Raw genomic sequence first — 18,119 nt, forward strand, 5'->3', positions numbered from 1 at the left:
AGGAATAGATCCTTGCAGAAATTCGCTTTGCTTTGATCTTTATATGAAAATATTCCTCCGCTGGCGGCTTCCATGAAACATTATCAGTTTATTCCCTTTATTCAGACAGAGCTTTTATTTGTCCTTTGTGTTATTTCTTTTTTTGGGATTGCTGCCCGGAGAGAAATATTCACTTTCTCTGGAACTATTATCAATATTAATCTGCAGACAATAATGTGCTGTTGATTCCCGAGGGAAAACTAAGGGAGATAATGGAATTTTAAATGCATTTTTAATGTCCAGGAGTCAAGTTTAATATCCAAACAAATCCAAAGTCTCACTTACACATTTAATTTGGAGAGAAGGACTTGGCTATGTGGGAGCTTTCCCAGGATTTGTTTGATTTGGGGTGTTTTCCTGCCGATTCTGTTCCACCCATACCCGGGGGTGTCCATCAGCCATTCTAAAATTCCAAGTCTTGATGTTTACATGAGTTTTTTTATCACTCCACAGCTCCAATGTCACAACTAAAAAAAAATATTTATTAGAGCTCTGAGCTATTCTGGATCAAAAAATAGAGCTGGAACTAAAGTTTAGGGATTAGAATGCCCCCCCCCAAAAGATTATAAAGAAGAATCCAACTTCACTATTTTTGCAATAAAGTCCACTGATTTTATAACAAAGTTAATTTAAAAAATAATCCTCGGCCAAAGGGGTGAATCCAGATTTAATTGTTGAACTCCGGGGACAAGATTAGTGAAAACAGGATGTTATGGAGCTTTCTTTCCTGTTATTGAGCCAACCTGGAGGACAACAGGGAGCTGCTGGACAGTCCTGGAAGCTCAGCCATGATCCCAGGTTGGTAGAACATCTAGTAATGAGAATTTCCAACATTTTTCTCTCAGAAATAGACCCTTCTGAGGGTTTTCCCCCAAAATCTCAAATATCCCAGAGCAGTTTTGTGCCTTTGGGATGCAAAACAGTGCAGAATATTGCCATTACTTTTCCCTAAATCCTTAATCCATGTGTTTTTTAATGCACGTTATTTACGGGTGAACTTCCAAAATTAAGCACAGTTTTATTAACTTGAAATTGGATTCGTTTCCCAGAGAATTTACAGATCCCTGTAAGTGTGCAAGACCAGATTAGATAGGGCTTGGAGCAACCTGGGCTAATGGGATGGGAGGATCCTTAAGGTCCCTTTCAACCCACGCCAGGATTCCATGAAGTTTAGGGAATTTTTCCAATGGAAAATCTAAATGGAAGTTTGCAGTCTCATTCCATAATAATTAAAATCCCTGTCTCCATTAGGATATAATTACCAAAAACACGTCCCAAAGGCTGACTAACATCCCAGCAGTGACATCACCATGGATTTGGGTCACGCTCTCTAAAAATAGAATCCCAAATTCGCGGTGGGAATTTAGATCAGTGGCCTGCTGCTCACTTCTCATTAGGATTGGGATGGAGACTCTTCTGGAAGCTGGGGAGCTGCTGGGAGCTGGGATAAGGCACAACCACTGTGGTGCTTTTTGGTGGTGGCAGCATCCCATATATCTCATTTCCATGGAGTGGGGTCTCCGCTGTCTTGCTTCCCCTCTCCAGTATCCAGATTGGGATAAAAGACATTTCAAATACTGAGGACCTGGAAAATTCCATGTTTCTTTGCTTTCTTTTCCTCACTGGCTTCTCTTATGCCTTTCTGCCCCTCTTTGAAGTGATCCAAGAAATTCCATGAGAATGGAATAAAACTTGATCTCTGGAGGTTTGATGAGGTGATATTGCTGCAAGAGAGTCAGCACTCTTATTCCTGACTTATTTCTGGTTTATCCCTGATTTAGATTTTCCCCCTCAGCTTTCTCTGATTTACCTCTGATTTCTCCCTGATATTTCCCTGATTTTCCCCTCTGATTATCCTGCCGTATTTAACTCCAACTCCCAGTCCAGCTCTCCAGGATAACTGAGGTTTTATATATTATTTATATATTTTTTTTCTTTGCTTTTGGAGCCAGGAATCCTTTTATATCTCTGAGATGGAGAGTGAGCCCCCAATAACATTCCCAATGTACTTACACCATTTTAAGGTAGGGATTTAAAGGAAAACAGCCAAGGAGATGGTTTCTCCCCATTTTTTGGAGGTCAGGGTCACTTTTCACTGAATCAAACTGTAGCATCATCAGGAATTTATGCAACAAACCAAATTCCTGTTGCTTACTTTATAACTGGACTTGGAATTGGATCAACTACATTTGGAATCACCACACAGATAGAGAAACACTCCTCAGCAGAGAGGGGGAATGTTTAGACCCAGATATGATCTTTCCTGTCTTCCAGCACTTCTTGACTTCTAGGGAATAAAAACCTTTAATAATGTGGGATGAATATCCTCTGACAGCCAAATTCTCTTAATAATGATGGCTGGAGAGGGCAGGAACTAATTCCTAGTGCTGCCACTTTTCCCTTTGGTGTTTGTATTATTATCTCTATTAGATTCATTCACACTTTTATTCCCAGATTTAAATGGAAAACTCCTTCCCAGATTTATCTGGCATAGGATAATTTGGCATTAAAAACACCAGTATTTAAAACATCCAAGTTTATTTCTCTGTTCTGCCCCAGGTCCCGGGGCCTGAAGTACCAAATCCACAATCCTGTGTTTAAGTTAATTGGATTTGGGGTAGTTTTCCCTCTGAAAGTCTGGGAATAGGTCCTTGGAGTGTTCCTTAATTAAGAACTGCCTTTACTCCCTAAACACCAAAACTTTGGAAATGCAGAGGGGAATCAGTTCTCTCTCCATCTTGATCCATGCTGGGGAACATTCCAGAGCTTCCTCACCTTCTGGCTGCTGAAAGTTGAGATCCCGTTTACATCCTGCTGTGTCTTCCTACAGGGAATGGTGCTGTCTGCTGAGTACATCAAGAAGAAATTGGAGCAGGAGATGGTGTTGTCCCAAGCTTTTGGACGAGATTTGGTGAGTATGCGTTGCTTCTGGACAGAGGACGAGATTTCCATAAAAACCTGGCGTTTAAGGGAATCTCCATGTCCCTGAGTCTGTTGTATTAATTTCTCAGCTCTTCCTTTAATTCCTGTCCCTCTGAATTTCCAGCTAGTTACTCATTCACGGAATGGTTTGGGTTGGAAGGGACCTTAAAGCTCATCCCATTCCACCCCCTGACATGGGCAGAGAACATTCCACAAGATCAGGTCGCTCCAAGCCCCATTGAGACTTTCTGCAAGGCTTTTTTATTCTGAAAGCACCAATACTGCAGAGCTCTTGATTATTTTCCTTTTCCTGAGGCAGGAAGTCCCACGTGGTGGCAATGAAGGACAAGGAGCATTAAAACCACATCAGCAGGAACTAAAATCCCATTTTTATGGAGATTTTCTTTGGAATGCCATGCTGACTGTCCCTGTGGGTGCATTCTTGGTGGCAGGGAGATGTCACAGGTCTCAAGGGAGATGTTGGGAAGCAGCTTACCTTGGTTTATATGTTGGAAATAGTGGTTGAAGTGCTGCCTTGGGATATTTGGTGGATGGAGGAAGAGATAAACCAGCATCCAGCTTTTTGGGATAGTGCTTCATTCGTCTCTGCCTAGAAGGGGAAAATGGGAGTTGTTCCTGTTACTCAGGAGGAATTTTTCCTGGCTTTAGGTCCATAAGTGCCATCCCAGGTCCCACCAGGCCGGGACCATGTTTTTGACAGTTGCCAAGGGCAGATATTCCAGAGAAAAGTATCCAGTGAGGTGTAGAGAGACTTTCTGTGTGGGCTTGGATATTATTAGGAGGGCTCCCATCAAATCCTAAGTAATTCAAATAGCTGGTGTGCCTTTCCTTTTTCTTCCCACATCTTTTCTTTCAGGTAAGTGTCAGTAGGCCAAATGTAGAATTCCAGAAGTTAATGAATTCCAGCCTCCAGTGAGGCCCTGGAACAGGTTTCCCAGAAAAGCTGTGTCTGCCCCATCCCTGGAAGTGTTTCAGGCCAGGTTGGACAGGACTGGGAGTAACCTGGGCTAGTAGATGGTGTCCCTGCCTGTGGCGGGGGGTGGAATGGAATGATATCTCCCTTCCTTTCCAATCAAAACCATTCCAGGATTCTGTGATAGTTCCTTGATTCAGAACAAGCAGGGAGCTGTTCAGCTGGAATCTGGAGTGCTCGTGTATAGAAACAGACTCCAAAACTGGGGAAAGGGAGAGATTTGGAGGATAAATTAAATTTAATTTCCAACCTGACCTTGATTCCTTGTTGTTGCCATGTGTTTTAGGGAAGAGGAACAAAACACTATGGCCTGATTGTGGTTGGGCATTCCCTTGGAGCTGGCACAGCTGCCATCCTGTCCTTCCTGCTGCGTCCCCAGTATCCATCCCTGAAGTGCTTTGCCTATTCCCCCCCAGGTGGGCTGCTCAGGTAGGTGTTGGGATACACCTGGGATACACTGGATCCTGCTTGTGAGGCTCTAGGGAGCAGTGAAATGGGCAGGTAGCCTGGAGAAGCTGAGTGTTCCCTCTGAGATATAGTTTGGAATTCAAGTTAGAATGGCAGATGGCCGCTTTCCCAAATATTCTAGTTTGTTACTGAATTATCCATGGCTCTAATTTTAATGGGAAATTGGTGCAGTTTCCTTATTCTCTGCCCACTCCCACTGAATAGATGGAAATTAGGGAGGTACTTGACCAAATGCAGGTGTCTGCAGCAGCTGATCCAGTTGTTTGGACTCCTTTTCCAAAGAAATTGGAATTGGGATGTGATTTCTGTCATTCTGCAGCCAAAAATTGGTCACAGGGATTGTTCTGGTTTCTCTCCCTTGGCCTTGGGGCAAAACCAGGGAGAGATTAATCGTGAATCCCTCCCATTTTAAATGGGAACAGACCTTCTGGTCATGTCATTCCCAAACAAAACGTCCCGTTGGCTTGCTGGGAAGTGAGGGAAGGTCTTCCTAGTCCTGACAGACACCATGGGGATCCTTGGAATCAGCTATGGATTGTGAGAAGCTTCTTGTGGTAGTTCCCACATCATATTCTAGGAGCAGCCAAGGGTTTTAAACCATCCTGCTGCTGGATCTGGATGCTGGCATTCCTTGTTGTAGTATTCCTGGGTCTTCTGCAGCTACAGAGCTACAGAGGAGGATATTTCAGGAGAGTTGTACAACTTTGTGCTCCAAACTTCCACTTCTGAATCCCTTGGTAGCTCCTGACTTGTGTCATGTCCAGGATCATCCCTAGGGCAGTGGGGCAGCCTCTGCCTGTGGTAACTGGTTGGGAATATCTCCAGGAAACTCAGAGTGGGAATCTTGATTTCTTTCTTCTTCTTCTTCTGACGTCTTGGACGTCAGGTTGCTTCAGAAATTTGCCATCTGAATTCTCCCAAGTATTGGGGCATTTCATCCTACATTGTAGCCTCAGGAGCATGGGATGTCTTCCTTGGCTGTCCCGCCATTCCCAAACTATTGGCAAATGACTGAGGCATTGAGTTCAAACATTTCCTTTCCCAGCTATATCCAGTCATGTGCAGGGGAATGGTTGGGCCATGGGATGTGGAGATCAGGCTCCAAATCCCCAAAGCCTGGAGCAGCTTGGATTGGGGTTTGTGCCCCTGGTTTCCCTGCCACCAAATTCAGAATGAAGCACTGTTTGCTTCTTCTTGCTCCTGTTTCTCTTCCAGTGAGGATGCCATGGAGTATTCCAAGGAGTTTGTGACTGCGGTGGTTCTTGGCAAAGATCTGGTGCCCAGGCAAGTGGAGAAGTGTCTGAATTCTGTGATGAATCTCTGCTGTTCTGTCCCAAATCATCTGTCTCCTGTCCAAAACACTTGGATCATCTGTGTCTCCAGCTTCCTCATTTTCCTGTCCTTTTATTGTTCCCTGTTTGGCTTCCCGATTCCCTGTGTCACTGTATTTTTCCTGGACACCTCTGTTGGGGTTTTTATAGGCAAATCCCTTCTGTGTGAAAGAAAAAGGGGAATGTCCTACCTCTGAAATCCCTCCTTGTGGTACCTGGAATATCAGGTGTGCCACCTTCCTGGTTTCCTGTGTTTTCTTGGCCCTGTCCTTGATGTGCTGCCACCTCATTTGGACCAGTTTGACCCAAAATCTCAGTTCCATGTCACCTCGTCTCTGAACCAGCTCATTCCTTGTGCCTTGGCATTCCTCACCTTCCCCATCTCCTGGGATACATTCTGCTGAGCAGGGATTTGGAGCAGGAGCCAGGCAACCTGGGATTTACCTGGATGCCATGATCCTGTCCATCCTGTCATCTGCTCAAGTGGTGTCATTCAGCTCCAGGACTCTTTTCCAACTCACCTGTTCTGTGCCATCTTCCGTCATCACCTCCCTCCTTCCCTGTTCACTCATCTTACCTTGGTTACTATCCCGGTAATTCCCTGGGGCTTCTCACTCCTGGCTCCTGCTCCTGGATGATGCTACAGTCCACCTCTGAATCCATCTGTTGGCTCCATGTTCTATCCTTAGAGAGTCTTTTTAAACACAATGCCTTGTTTTTCTGTGCTCTGTATCCTTGTCCTGTTCCCTGCCCAGGTGTTGTGAACGCATTTCCCCCTCTTCCATAATCCATAATTTTCTTCTTTTCCAGACTCACTTCTCTTGAATTACATCTTCATCTCTTCCAGAATCATGTCTTCCTCTTTTCTATGACCACACCTTCTTTTCCAGAGTCACAGCTTCCTCTTTTCCATGATCACATCTTCCTCTCTTCCAGGATTGGGCTCTCTCAGCTGGAGGGATTTCGCCGGCAGCTTCTGGATGTTCTCCAAAGAAGCACCAAACCAAAGGTAAGAGGGAAGAACGAACACCTGGAGATGTCTCTGAGTAGGGATGAGGAATTTTAGTGGCCCAAAGGGTGGGTTCCTCCAGGTCTCCTCAGGATCATTATTTATGGAACCAGAGGAATGATGGAAGGAGCTGGAGAGCTCAGTGGGATCATTCCAGCTCACTGGCTGAAACTTCACCACCACAGATCCCAAATAACTGAGCAGGAAATTTTCTGTCTGAGCTTCTTTTAAAGTCTGTATTCCAAGTGTGGCTTTTCCTGGCCAATTAAAACTGGGAACAGTCTGGAAGTACAGCAGCTGCTGTGCTTGTCAGAACATCGGGGTGACATATCCTGATGACCAGGATAAATGATCTGCTCATATCTTGGAGACTGGGGAGGGACAACTTCCCAAATTTCCTGTCTTTACCATTGCACCAAGATGGAAAAAAACACAAAATACGAAGATTTTTAGGGATAATACATGATGGAATTTACCTGGAGAGGGTGTATAATTGGGTAAGGAAAATCGACTTTCAGAAACATTTGGATCATCTCTGTCTCCAGCTTTCCTGTTTTCCTGTCCTTATATTGTTCCTTATTTATTCCCAGTGTCACCGTGTTTTACCTGGACACCTCTGTTGGTGTTGCACGCATCTTCCTTAGGCAAGTCCCTTCTGTGTGAAAGGAAACAGGGAATATCCTGCCTCTGGAATTCTTTAAACCTCTCAAGTCTTACGAGGAAATTCTGCTTTCTTTTTGCTTTTCTCTCCTCAAATCTTCCGTCCTCTCTCTGTCTCTCTCTCTGTGGGAACAGTGGCGGATCATTGTGGGGGCTACCAAGTGCATTCCCAAATCCGAGCTTCCCGAGGAGCCAGAGGAGAACTCAGTGACGAGCAACCGGCTCTGGACACATCCCAGTGACCTGACCATCGCCCTGAGTGCCAGCACCCCCCTGTACCCCCCTGGCCGCATCATCCACGTGGTGCACAACCACCCTGCTGAGCAGTGCTGGTGAGTCCTGCAAGTCCTGCTGGAATTCTTGCTGGAAAACTCGCCCTGACACAAGGAGAAGGGGGTTTTCTTCCCCACTGTCTCATGGTGTCAGTGGTTGTATCTGTGCTGGCGGAGTTATGGAATGGTTTGGGTTGGAAGGGACTGTGGACATCCATGGGCAGGGATGCCTTCCACCAGACCAGGTTGCTCCAAGCCCAGTCCTGCCTGGATCTGAACACTTCCAGGGATGGGGCAGCCACAGTTTCCCTTGGAAATCCATCCCAGTTTGCCAGTCTCACCACCCTCACAGGGAAGAGTTTCTTCCAATACCTAATCTAAACCAGCACATGGAATGCTGTAATGGTTCAGGTTGGAAGGGACTTAGGATCACCCATTTCTACCCCCTGCCATGGGCAGGGACACCTTCCACTATCCCAGGTTGCTCCAAGCCCAACCTGACCTGGAACACTTCCAGGGATGGGAGAACCACAGCTTTTCTGGACAACCTGTGCCAGGGCCTCTGCACCCTCACAGGGAAGAATTTTTTCCCAATATACCATCTAAATCCACCCTCTTTCAGCTTAAAGCTATTCCCCCTTTTCCGATTATTCCAAGCCCTTGTCCAATGTTCCTTTTCCTCTTTAGGTGATGATTAGCCCATGGATAATCATGTCCATGTTGCATAATGTAGGATTTTGGAGCAATATGTATTTTAACAGCTCCTCCGTTTTTCCTCTTTTTCTCCCTCTGCATCCTGCTGTTTTCACATGCCAAAACACTGTCCTGCTCTTCCATCCCATTTTCCCTGTTGTCTGGACCCCTTTTCCAGCTGCTGTGAGCAGGAGGATCCCACCTACTTTGCCATCTGGGGGGACAACAAGGCCTTCAATGAGGTGATCATCTCCCCAGCCATGCTGCACGAACACCTCCCCTACGTGGTCATGGAAGGGCTCAACAAGGTAAGGCAGGGAATTGCCATCCCAAAAAACATTGGGAGAGGCCGGCCTTGCCCTAGAATGCTGCTGGTTAAATATACCAGGCCGTTTATTTTGGAGAAGAGGAGGAAAGGGGATGCTCCTGGTCAGTCTTGCACAGGATATCGGAGTGGAGCGTTGTGAGGTCTGGGAATGGAATTCCCAAAATTCCAGATGCCCCTGTTTCCAAATCTAATGTCAGAATAATGTGAGGTTGGGTGGTGATGGTTCATTCCAGGAGCTGCCATTAAATTAGAACCCAGCTGACATCCAGGGATGTGTCAGGATTAATCCATCTGATCCTTTATCTCCCTGTGCTTCCAAAAGGCTCTGGGAAGAAAGAGGCCAATCCAGCTGTTGGAAAGCCTCCAGTCAAACTCTGCTATTCCTCTGGTTTCCTTGGACAGGTCTTGGAGAACTACAACAAGGGGAAAACAGCTCTGCTTTCCGCAGCCAAAGTGATGGTGAGTCCTACGGAAGTGGATCTCACCCCGGAGCTGATATTCCAGAGCCAGCCCTTGCCCAGCTGCCCCTCCGTGCAGATCGGAACTGGAGCCATCCCAGCGGACAGGAGGAACAGCAGTACCAAGTAAAGAGAGATTTTTCATGGAATAGCGCATCCAAGTGTGGGTCCTCTTCCTCTTGGGGTGTTGTGATCTATGTTAGTGGGGAAGACAGATCCATGGGCTGCCTTTGTGGGAGTTAAGGCTTCAGGATTTCTTGTGGAATGTCGGGGGGGAAAAATCGCTTGTGTTGCTTAGGAATTTGAGTGCAGCAAGGTAGGAAAAGGTATGGGAAAAACTTCCTTTTTTCTCTTTATCCAGACCGATGGGGTTTTCCCAAGGTAAAACTTGGAGCCAAATTTGGTTTGGGTTGGAAGGGATTTAAGGATCACCCAATTCCAGCCCCTGCCATGGGCAGGGACACCTTCCAGCAGCCCAGCTTGCTCCAAGCCCTGTCAAACCTGGAACACTGTCAGGGATAGTCCACAGCCTCTGGGGGTAGGGGAGAAGGATTTAGTGAGCCAGGAAGAAAGGGAGAAGGGCAAGAACTGGAGTTTGCAGAGGGAGAATCAATTTGTGATATTTCCAGCTGGGAGGACGGAGCGACAAGAGATTCCCTGGAGTTGTGGATGCCTCTGGTTGGAGGAGCTGTGTGAGTAACCCTTGGATCCTCTGGCTGTTCTGGAATTCTCCAGCCTCATGTTCTCGTTGCAGGAGCAAATCCCATTCGGAAATCAGCCTGGAGGGATTCTACGAGACAAAGCCGCTTTCTCCAGTGCAGAAGGACCCCGTGGAGCTGCTTCTCCTGGACACTAAGGAGCGTCTCTCCGTGGAGCTCCAGGACCGCCGCGCCCCTCTGGCCACCATGGAGAGCCTCTCAGACAACGAATCCATCTACAGCTTCGATTCCCGGCGCTCGTCTGGATTCCGGAGCATCCGGGGCTCCCCCAGCCTCCATGCGGTCATGGAGAAGGACGAGACGCACTGCTTTTATATAGACCCCGTTATCCCTGAGGAAAACCCTTCCCTCAGCTCCCGGACAGAGCTGCTGGCTGCCGACAGCCTCTCCAAGCATTCCCAGGAGACGCAGCCCCCAGAGAACGTCCTCAACAGTGGCGGCACCACCCCCCAGCGCCGCTGCAGCGCCGAGGGCACTGGGAGCGACGGGGAGCACGCGTCCTCGTCCCCTCGGGAAGAGCCAGCGCTCCACAACGGCCGCCTGGCCGACGTTCCCAGTCCCCAGGTGCTGGAATTCGCCGAGTTCATCGACAGCCTCTTCAACTTGGACAGCAAAAGCAGTTCCTTCCAGGACATTTACTGCATGATGGTGTCGGACAGCTCCAGCGACTTTGCGGAGATTCCCAAATCTGTCAGCGACCAGGAGATCCTGCTGAGGGCACAGTACGAGCCTAACTTGGTCCCAAAGCCCCCGAGGTTGTTTGCGGGCTCGACGGATCCTTCGTCGGGAATCTCCGTGTCGCCCTCTTTCCCCCTTAGTTCATCCGGAGAACTCATGGATATCACTCCCACGGGTGTGAGCAGCCAGGAGTGCCTGGCCACGGACAAAATCCGGACTTCCACCCCTTCCGGACACGTAACCAGCCCTGCCAAGCAGGACGACCTCATGATTTCGGCCCTTTAGTGCAGGGGAAAGGGGTGGAATGATCCCAGTGGGATAATCTGTGGAGGAGGCTGTCATCGGGCAGTTGGGATCAGAGGAGACAGCTGGAAAAATCCTTTCTGGGGTGACACAGTGGTGGTGTCTGGAGGATGGATTGTGCTGGAATCCTGTGCTTGGAGCTGGGAGAAGCTTTGCCCCATGGGGCCTGAGTGGGTCTGAGGCACTAAAGTTCCCTACCTCAGCCTGTCTCATTCCAGAGGCAGATTCCTTGCCCTGGGGCACCTGCTGAGTTTGGGAGTGAGATCCCTGGATAGATGGAAGCAGGAGCGGGCTGGGCCAGATCCCTCCCCTTGGGACCGAGCCGGTGGTTTGGGAAATGAGCGGATTGAGACTTTGGGCCCTGTTGCACTACCATGGATCCGGCCCAAGATCCAATTCGGCACACTTCCATGGGGATTGCTTTTGTAGGACGCTCTTGTTTTAAAGCCATTGGGGCTGTATTCCCCCCAAATCCAGTCTCCCCTTCCCGGCCAGGCGCAGCAGGAATGGGGCTGGCACCATGGTTTCTCTCCCCCGAGCACTCCTGAGAGGAAAGGACGCTGTTCCCAAGAGCCCAATCCCTCTGCCACGTCCCTCCTTTGGCAGAAAGTTCTCCTGGATATCACCCCCATCATTCCTCAGTTCCCTGGACCCCTCCGAGCTGGCGACACTCCCGCAGGACTGCCAGGATTCTCATCTCAGAGCTGCATGGATGTGGATGGATCAACTGCAAAACACACCTGGCACTATTTCCCAGGCCCCTGTGGAGTCTGGGAGTCTCTCCTGGATCCCTGGGAGTCCTCACACCACCCATATGCAGCATCCGTGGATCAGTGCCGGCCTCTGTTGTTGGGAATTCAGGGAAAAGATGGACTTTTTCCCAGTGTTTGCAATCTCTTGTATGTTTACAGAGCTGCTGAGCTGGTTGGAAGGTATTTATTAAGGAAATAGGAAGGCTTTCCTGAAGGAAAATCCATCGTTGTCTTCTCCTTCCCGTGCTATTGCCTCTGGGGACTGAGGGAAGAGAGGATGGGCAGGCAGAATTCCAAGCCCCCTGCTTCCCAAGTGGCTTGGATTCGGGAGTAACCGCCTGCCCCTTCTCCCACCCTCTTCCCACCTGCACAATTCCGATGTAGGAAAGTTGTTAGGAAAACTACCTGAGCCTCTGGACCCAGAGGAGCCTGCTCCACCTCTCCAGGCAGGTTGTCCAATGATGGGAGCAGGAGGAAAACTACCTATCCTAGGAAATGAAACATTCTTGGGACCTGGAAAAGGCCTTGAATTGCCACAACTCCCCCTCAAGGCTCAGCAGCTACTGATGGCTCTCCCCAGAGCTCCGTCCTCCCTCCCTGGAAAAGAAATTCTTGGGTTAATTTCCTTAGAATCCCGTGGTTGCTCCCTTTTCCCCTCCTTAGCAGTGCTATTTTCATTGTGGGAGGACGCTGTGCTTTGCAGGAGCTCAGCTCCTGGCAAATCCCAGGCGTCCTGTTCTCCATGCGGGGCTCTGGAAGCCCCGGGATGGGTCAGAGCTGTGCTTCCCAGGAGCCAGTGGGATCAGATGCCATTGAGGAGCACTTTATAACCGGTGTGCATTGATGTAAATAACCCTGGGTGCACGGAATTCCACAGGGTTCTGGGTCCAAGTGCTGATATCCCACTCCATCCAGTGTGGGATGCTCCCGCCCCTGCTCCGTACCCATTTCAGAACCTTCAGAAGTGCTTCAAGTGGCCAGGAAAACATTATCCCTGTGGTTTAAGGTTCCAAAGGTGACCTTTCCCTGAGTGGAATCAGAGGGAGGAAACCCCTCTGGATTCAGAGGGATTTGGAGAAGGAAAAGTCCTTTTAATCTGAGCAACCAGAAGTTCTTCTTGGTTTTGTAGGTCCTTCAAAAAGGAGCAGGGAGCAGGTGGTTTGGGAGCACAGCACAGGGTAAGGAGGAATTCCTGCACTCAGGAAACACTACCGAGGTGAATTTTCAGGAATACGCACAAAATTTGGGAAGGTTTGAGGGGAAAAGGGGAGCTGAGGGGCAGGGAGGCCGGAGCTAGCAGGCTAGCTCTCCTCCTGGCCCAGGAGTCGGGGTAAGGAGCTCATTCCTGCCCTTATTCCTGATAGGAGTTAACCCTTAGCACTAAGGCAGAGCTTGGGATCTGCAATGCACTTTAAAACACTAAAGAAAAGGATCATCTCTGTCCCTGTGAGCGCCATGGATACCTGGGGTTAGATGAAACTACTGGTGGTAGGTGCCTCCAGGTGAGGAAAAGTGGGATATCTCCCTCCTGAAACGATTCCAGTGGGAACCTGCTGATGTTCCATGGCTCAAATGTTGCACTAGAAAGTCCCTTCCCTGACGTTCCTCTGCCATGTCCTGGAAGACTCAACCCTTGGGTGACTGTTTCCTTCTCTGTGCCATTGGAACTGTATCACGTGGGAACGGCCTTCCCTTGCCCTGACAGGAAGCAGTCTGGAATGCTGCGGTTTTTTTGCTCTGTGATCACTGGATTTTGGAACAGCCTGGAAATACGTAATTCCCAGGAGCTGGGCTTGCCACAAGCCAAGGAGTAAAGGCACAAAGGAGCCCCTCAAAGGTTCGCATTGTATCCCATCATGGATAATTCCTGGTTTTTATTGACAAACAGATCTGATCCCAATCCTCCCAAATGAAATCCACATTCTTGGAATTATTTCTGCTTTAAATGTCTCTGTGTCTTGATCCCCATCACTGTGTCTTGATCCCCAGCATTCTGTGTCTCCATTCCCATCACTTCTTTGCTATCTGGGCATTTGGAAAGGCTGACCTCCCATTTCCTCCTGGAAAAGCACACCTGGAATGCTGAAATAAATGTTAAAGCTGCAGCTACCTCCTTCATCTGTACTGTACACACTTCCTGCTTTCTCTTCCAGCTCTGTCTTCGGGAATATGAAGCACCTCCAGTTTTCCGAATCTCTTGGCTTCTGCTTCTTCCTCTTCAGCTTTGTGCCTTCTGATCTTCGGATATTCCCATGATATTCCAACAGGATGTTCCACCCTGTGCAGAGGCAGTGCTGGAAGTGCCTGACACCCCAGATCCCAGACCGGCCAACAAGTCTCCCATTCCGTGTCTCATCCTTAAAATCCATTCTGATCCTTCTTCCTTGGACTGAGTGACCTTTAAAGGTCCTTTCCAACACAAAGTATTCCAAGAGTTTCTTGGCAGAGGAATGGAGCTGAGGTTCTTCTGCACCAGTAAATTGATTTTATTGTTGCTTTCGTTGCAGCAGTGTCAAAAATTTCGGAAGGATCCTGCAGTGCTGAGGATATACTGACCCTTTTCCAACATTTATCATTATTCCTTCTCCTTTGGGGCTGCCTTCTCCATTTGGAATATTCATTTCTTCCCTCATTTTTTGCTCCCTGTTCTTCTCACTTATTTCAGGAGCCACCTCATCCCTCCCTTCACTCAGGGTGCTGGTGGCTCATTCCACATCCTTGGTAGCACATGGGAAACATGGGAAAACTATCCCAAAGCATTTAAATGGGATTCTTGGAACTTCTTAGGAACTTTTTTCCAAAGGAAATTGGATTTGTAGGAGGTATTTTGGCCTCTCCAGAGGGCTGGGATGGCAGAGGGTGGGGATACACAATTCCAGTGATTACCACTTCTGTTCTTTTAGGATGTTAGATTCCAGGAATAGTTAATGGTCCCAAGCAGGATTGAAGAGGGAAATCTGTTTCCAAGGGCACATAAGAAGGAGGAAAAGTTCCAAGCGTGGGGATACAGGATCGGTGTCTAACACATTCTCCATGCACTTTGATGTTTTCCCAGCTTTTGCTGCTCTTTTCCTGCAGGCTGATAATATTATTTCCATGGAATCGCCCACACAGCTTTCATTTACAAATTGGGACATAGGAATAATCAGGATTACCCCTGGCAATGGGAATTAGGGGAGATTAATTATTGCTGGAATGGGTGTGTTTGGATTTGCGTTTTGAGGCTGTATCCAAGAACCTCCATTGAATTTCCATGGGCAGCCAGAGCCCTTCTGGGTTTGCTTTGGGAATTGCTGGGCTGGAGCTCCCCTCAATGCTGTGTTCATCCTTATCCATTCTGGGATATTCTCCCCTTGGCAGTAGGACATTCTGGCTTTGCGGGATGGGAGCAGGAATATTTAATTCCCATGGGTTTAGGGATAGTGGTTGTAACTGCAGCCTTCGAGGAACATCCAGACATTGCCTAGGGACGTGTGGGTTCCACATTCTGGTAAATACTCCAGTCCAGGTTGGATAAGGCTTGGAACAACCTGGGCTAGGGAAAGATGTCCCTGCCCATGGCAGCGGGTGGGAGCTTCCAAATGATGCTGGAATTCTGTGACTCCCTGCTTGCAGTGTTACAGTGCTGCAGGAAAGGGAAGGTTGGAATTCCAGCAGCACCTCTGCATGGATTGCTCTGCTGACAGATTCCTCTGAAGGAAGCAGCTGGAAAGCACTGCCTGGAATTGAGCTCGTCGCTTTGTTCTCAGAGCCTGTGCAGTGCTGATTTTTGGGAGGAGCTGCTGGATTTTGGGAAGAGCCTCATTTCTTGTGCCAAAGCTCCCTCTCATGGCTCCTGTGTGGAGGAAGCAATGCTGCATGGATCCTGCTGGAGGCAAACACTGCCCATCCTTGGCAGCTGTGGGAAGGAGAGGAGGGAATATTGCAGCTGGAAGCTGGAATTCAGTCTGGAAGTCCTTTTCCTGGGGACTTGATCCTCAGGACTCCCTTTTCCACAAGAGAGTTATGGATCAAGAGAGGGATGGAGTGGGGCTGGATCAGTAGTCACTGATGTCCTTCCCCTTCCAGCTGCAAGGAGCTGCTTAAGGGCTGGAAATTCCAAACAGCCAAGGATTAGGAAAATTCCTTGCTTTGTCATAGGGAATCATCATCAGCCTCCAAGTGGTTTGTTGTCTCCATTCCCACTGTTTTTTCCATGTTTTTTTGAGTTCATACCTGTTGTGCCTTCATTCTCCCTAGCTTCAGGTCCCGGGTTTCTGGGATCAGGCATCTCCCACCTTCCTTTCCTACTTCTCTGGGAGTACAGAAGTGTGACCAAGGCCTGGTATGAGCTGCCCTGGCTCCCGAGCTCTCCCGTTCTGCCTCAGCCAGGACTTCCCACATTTTACCACTTTTCCCTGCTGCCTGAGATCGTATCCAAGTGCCAAAAGCAAATCCTGACCTGAGGCAGGTGATTTCCTCCAACCCACACCACATTTTTCCCTGGCTCTGGAGCAGGCCCCTTCCAAATGTAATCTCCTTGGGAATTTTTCCTGCTTTCCTTGTTGTGTCCAGTCCCTCTGACATCACCACATGCTCCATCGTCCTGACTTTCCCACCTTCCCAGCACACCTGTGGGATGAGGGGAACCTCTCCCTGTCTTCACCTCTTGATTCCTGGAAATCCTTGCAGCACAGGAACAAGCCTTGATGTTGGTTTTTCTTTGGATTCCACTTTCCTGCTTCCCATCCCAGGCTTCGTGCAGTTCCGATGGCTCAGAGTCACAAGTCCCAGGTGGGGGTGGCATGGGCCTGTCCTGCTGGGATATCCAATTTTGGGACTTTTGTGTGCAAAGGGACCCCGGCAGGGGTTTTTCCTAGGACATTGCCACACCCTTTGGGTCCTAACTCCTTTCCCAAGATGTCCCCAGCGCTTGGTGGTGGCAAAGGGGCCTCACCTGCAGCTCCAGTTTCCCACCTTTCCCTCCACAAGTCCAGGGAATACTCTCAAGCTCCTGTCTTGGCGCTGAGCGGAATTCCTCGTGGCACAGGGATATTTGGGGATGGGCTGTGCCTCCCTGTCTGGAATGTTGTGCCCTACGAGCCCCTTTCCTTTGTCTCTGCCTCTCTGGAAAAGCCCTTCCTGCCTGTCACCTGTGTCCCATCCTGTGCTGGGGCAGCTCAGAGCAGGAAACCTCTGGATTCCTTTTCTGCTGGATCCTAATTGCCTCCTTAGAGCTGAAGCCTTTGGTGTTTTTGGGAGAACCAGCCCTTCCAGGGAGCTCTGAGGCACTCCCACTGCTTCTGGCAGGGCTGGGAGCACTTGGATATGCAACTGGGGGGAAAACAGCCCAGCATCCTGCATCCCCATGCTCATCCCGGGAATGCTGCCCTCTGAATCCCTGCTCTGAGCTGCCCCAGCATGAAGATTCCAAGGAAACTCAAGCACTCCTCATGTGCCCTTCATTCTCCATGTGACTTTTTTTGTACCTCTGTACGAAAGATCTGAACTAATCCCGCTGTAAAGAAAGATCCGGATGAATTATAACCTAATTCCAGAAACATGGATGTATATAAGTTTTCTGTATATTCTATGGCACTCTGTATAAAATGGATGTTGGAAGCATGGCTGGAGTATGTGACTTCCCAAGGATGTCCTGGATGTGGATGGTTGGGAATTGCCTGAGCTTTCTGCCTTAAAGGGTGGTGAGTGAGTTGGAGAGGAGGTGGGAAGGACACCAGGAATTGGGTGTGCAGCTCTTGGGAGGGATCCAGGTAATCACTGGGGGTTGGTTGTTTCTTCTCCAGCTCTCTGCTCTGGATCTCAGCCTTTGGAATGGGAAAACACTTGGGGGTTTTGGATCCAGAGGCTGTGGATTTGCCATCCCATAGCCAGGTTGGAGCAAGCTGGAAGTTGTCCTGGAAGAAGTGGAAGGTGTCCCTGCCCATGGCAGGGATGGAACTGGATCTTTAAGGTCCCTTCCCACCCAAACCATTCCAGGATTCCATGATCCCTGTCCCTTGAGATGAGTTCTAGAAATCTCTCCTCCTGTGAAGAAGGAAATTAAGGAAGGAACTGGATGCTTTAAGTTCATTCAACCTGTCCTACAAAAAGAAGGATTTTAGTGCAAACAGGGAATATTTTGGGAGTGGATGGGAATGACAGGATAGAAGAGGAGCATGTGTGCTCTCAGTCAAGGATATATCCCAAATATTCAATCTATTGGATATTCCAGCCTGAACAGTGTGGAGATCTCCCCTTTTGATGAACATGAAGGTGCTGGGATGCTTCTGTGAGCCAGGTGAGTCCAAACTGGGATTTTCCCAGTGTCCCACAGGACACGGCTCTGGAGTTGTAAAGCAGGATCTCCCTGCCTGAGAGCTGTTCCCAGCTGAATAATTCCACTTAATAAATATTCTGGAAAAGGGAAAAGCTGCATTCATGGCTTACAGGGTGGGGGAATAAGGGTGGGAGAAGTCCTGGAGCTCGCTGAGCAGCCAGGAGAAATCCAGGG

At 48.7% G+C, this 18,119-nt stretch overlaps 1 protein-coding gene across 3 annotated transcripts in view; it reads left to right on the forward strand.

The window, feature by feature from the left end:
- The window catches only part of DAGLA (diacylglycerol lipase alpha), a 59,178-nt gene extending 41,946 nt beyond the window's left edge, over positions 1-17,232 (forward strand). For all 3 annotated transcript variants that reach the window (XM_066187395.1, XM_066187394.1, XM_066187396.1), the window contains 8 exons: positions 2,870-2,950; positions 4,242-4,384; positions 5,639-5,707; positions 6,691-6,763; positions 7,559-7,755; positions 8,567-8,696; positions 9,119-9,300; positions 9,929-17,232. In XM_066187395.1, coding sequence (XP_066043492.1) covers positions 2,870-2,950; positions 4,242-4,384; positions 5,639-5,707; positions 6,691-6,763; positions 7,559-7,755; positions 8,567-8,696; positions 9,119-9,300; positions 9,929-10,856 — 1,803 coding nt within the window. In that variant the 3' untranslated portion in view covers positions 10,857-17,232. The remainder of the gene's footprint in view (positions 1-2,869; positions 2,951-4,241; positions 4,385-5,638; positions 5,708-6,690; positions 6,764-7,558; positions 7,756-8,566; positions 8,697-9,118; positions 9,301-9,928) is intronic.
- The last annotated feature ends 887 nt before the right edge of the window (positions 17,233-18,119 follow it).

The sequence above is a fragment of the Chamaea fasciata genome, unplaced genomic scaffold (assembly GCF_029207755.1).
Source record: "Chamaea fasciata isolate MVZ Bird 193981 ecotype frontalis unplaced genomic scaffold, bChaFas1.0.hap1 SCAF_7, whole genome shotgun sequence".
NCBI classification, from domain to species: Eukaryota; Metazoa; Chordata; class Aves; order Passeriformes; family Sylviidae; genus Chamaea; species Chamaea fasciata.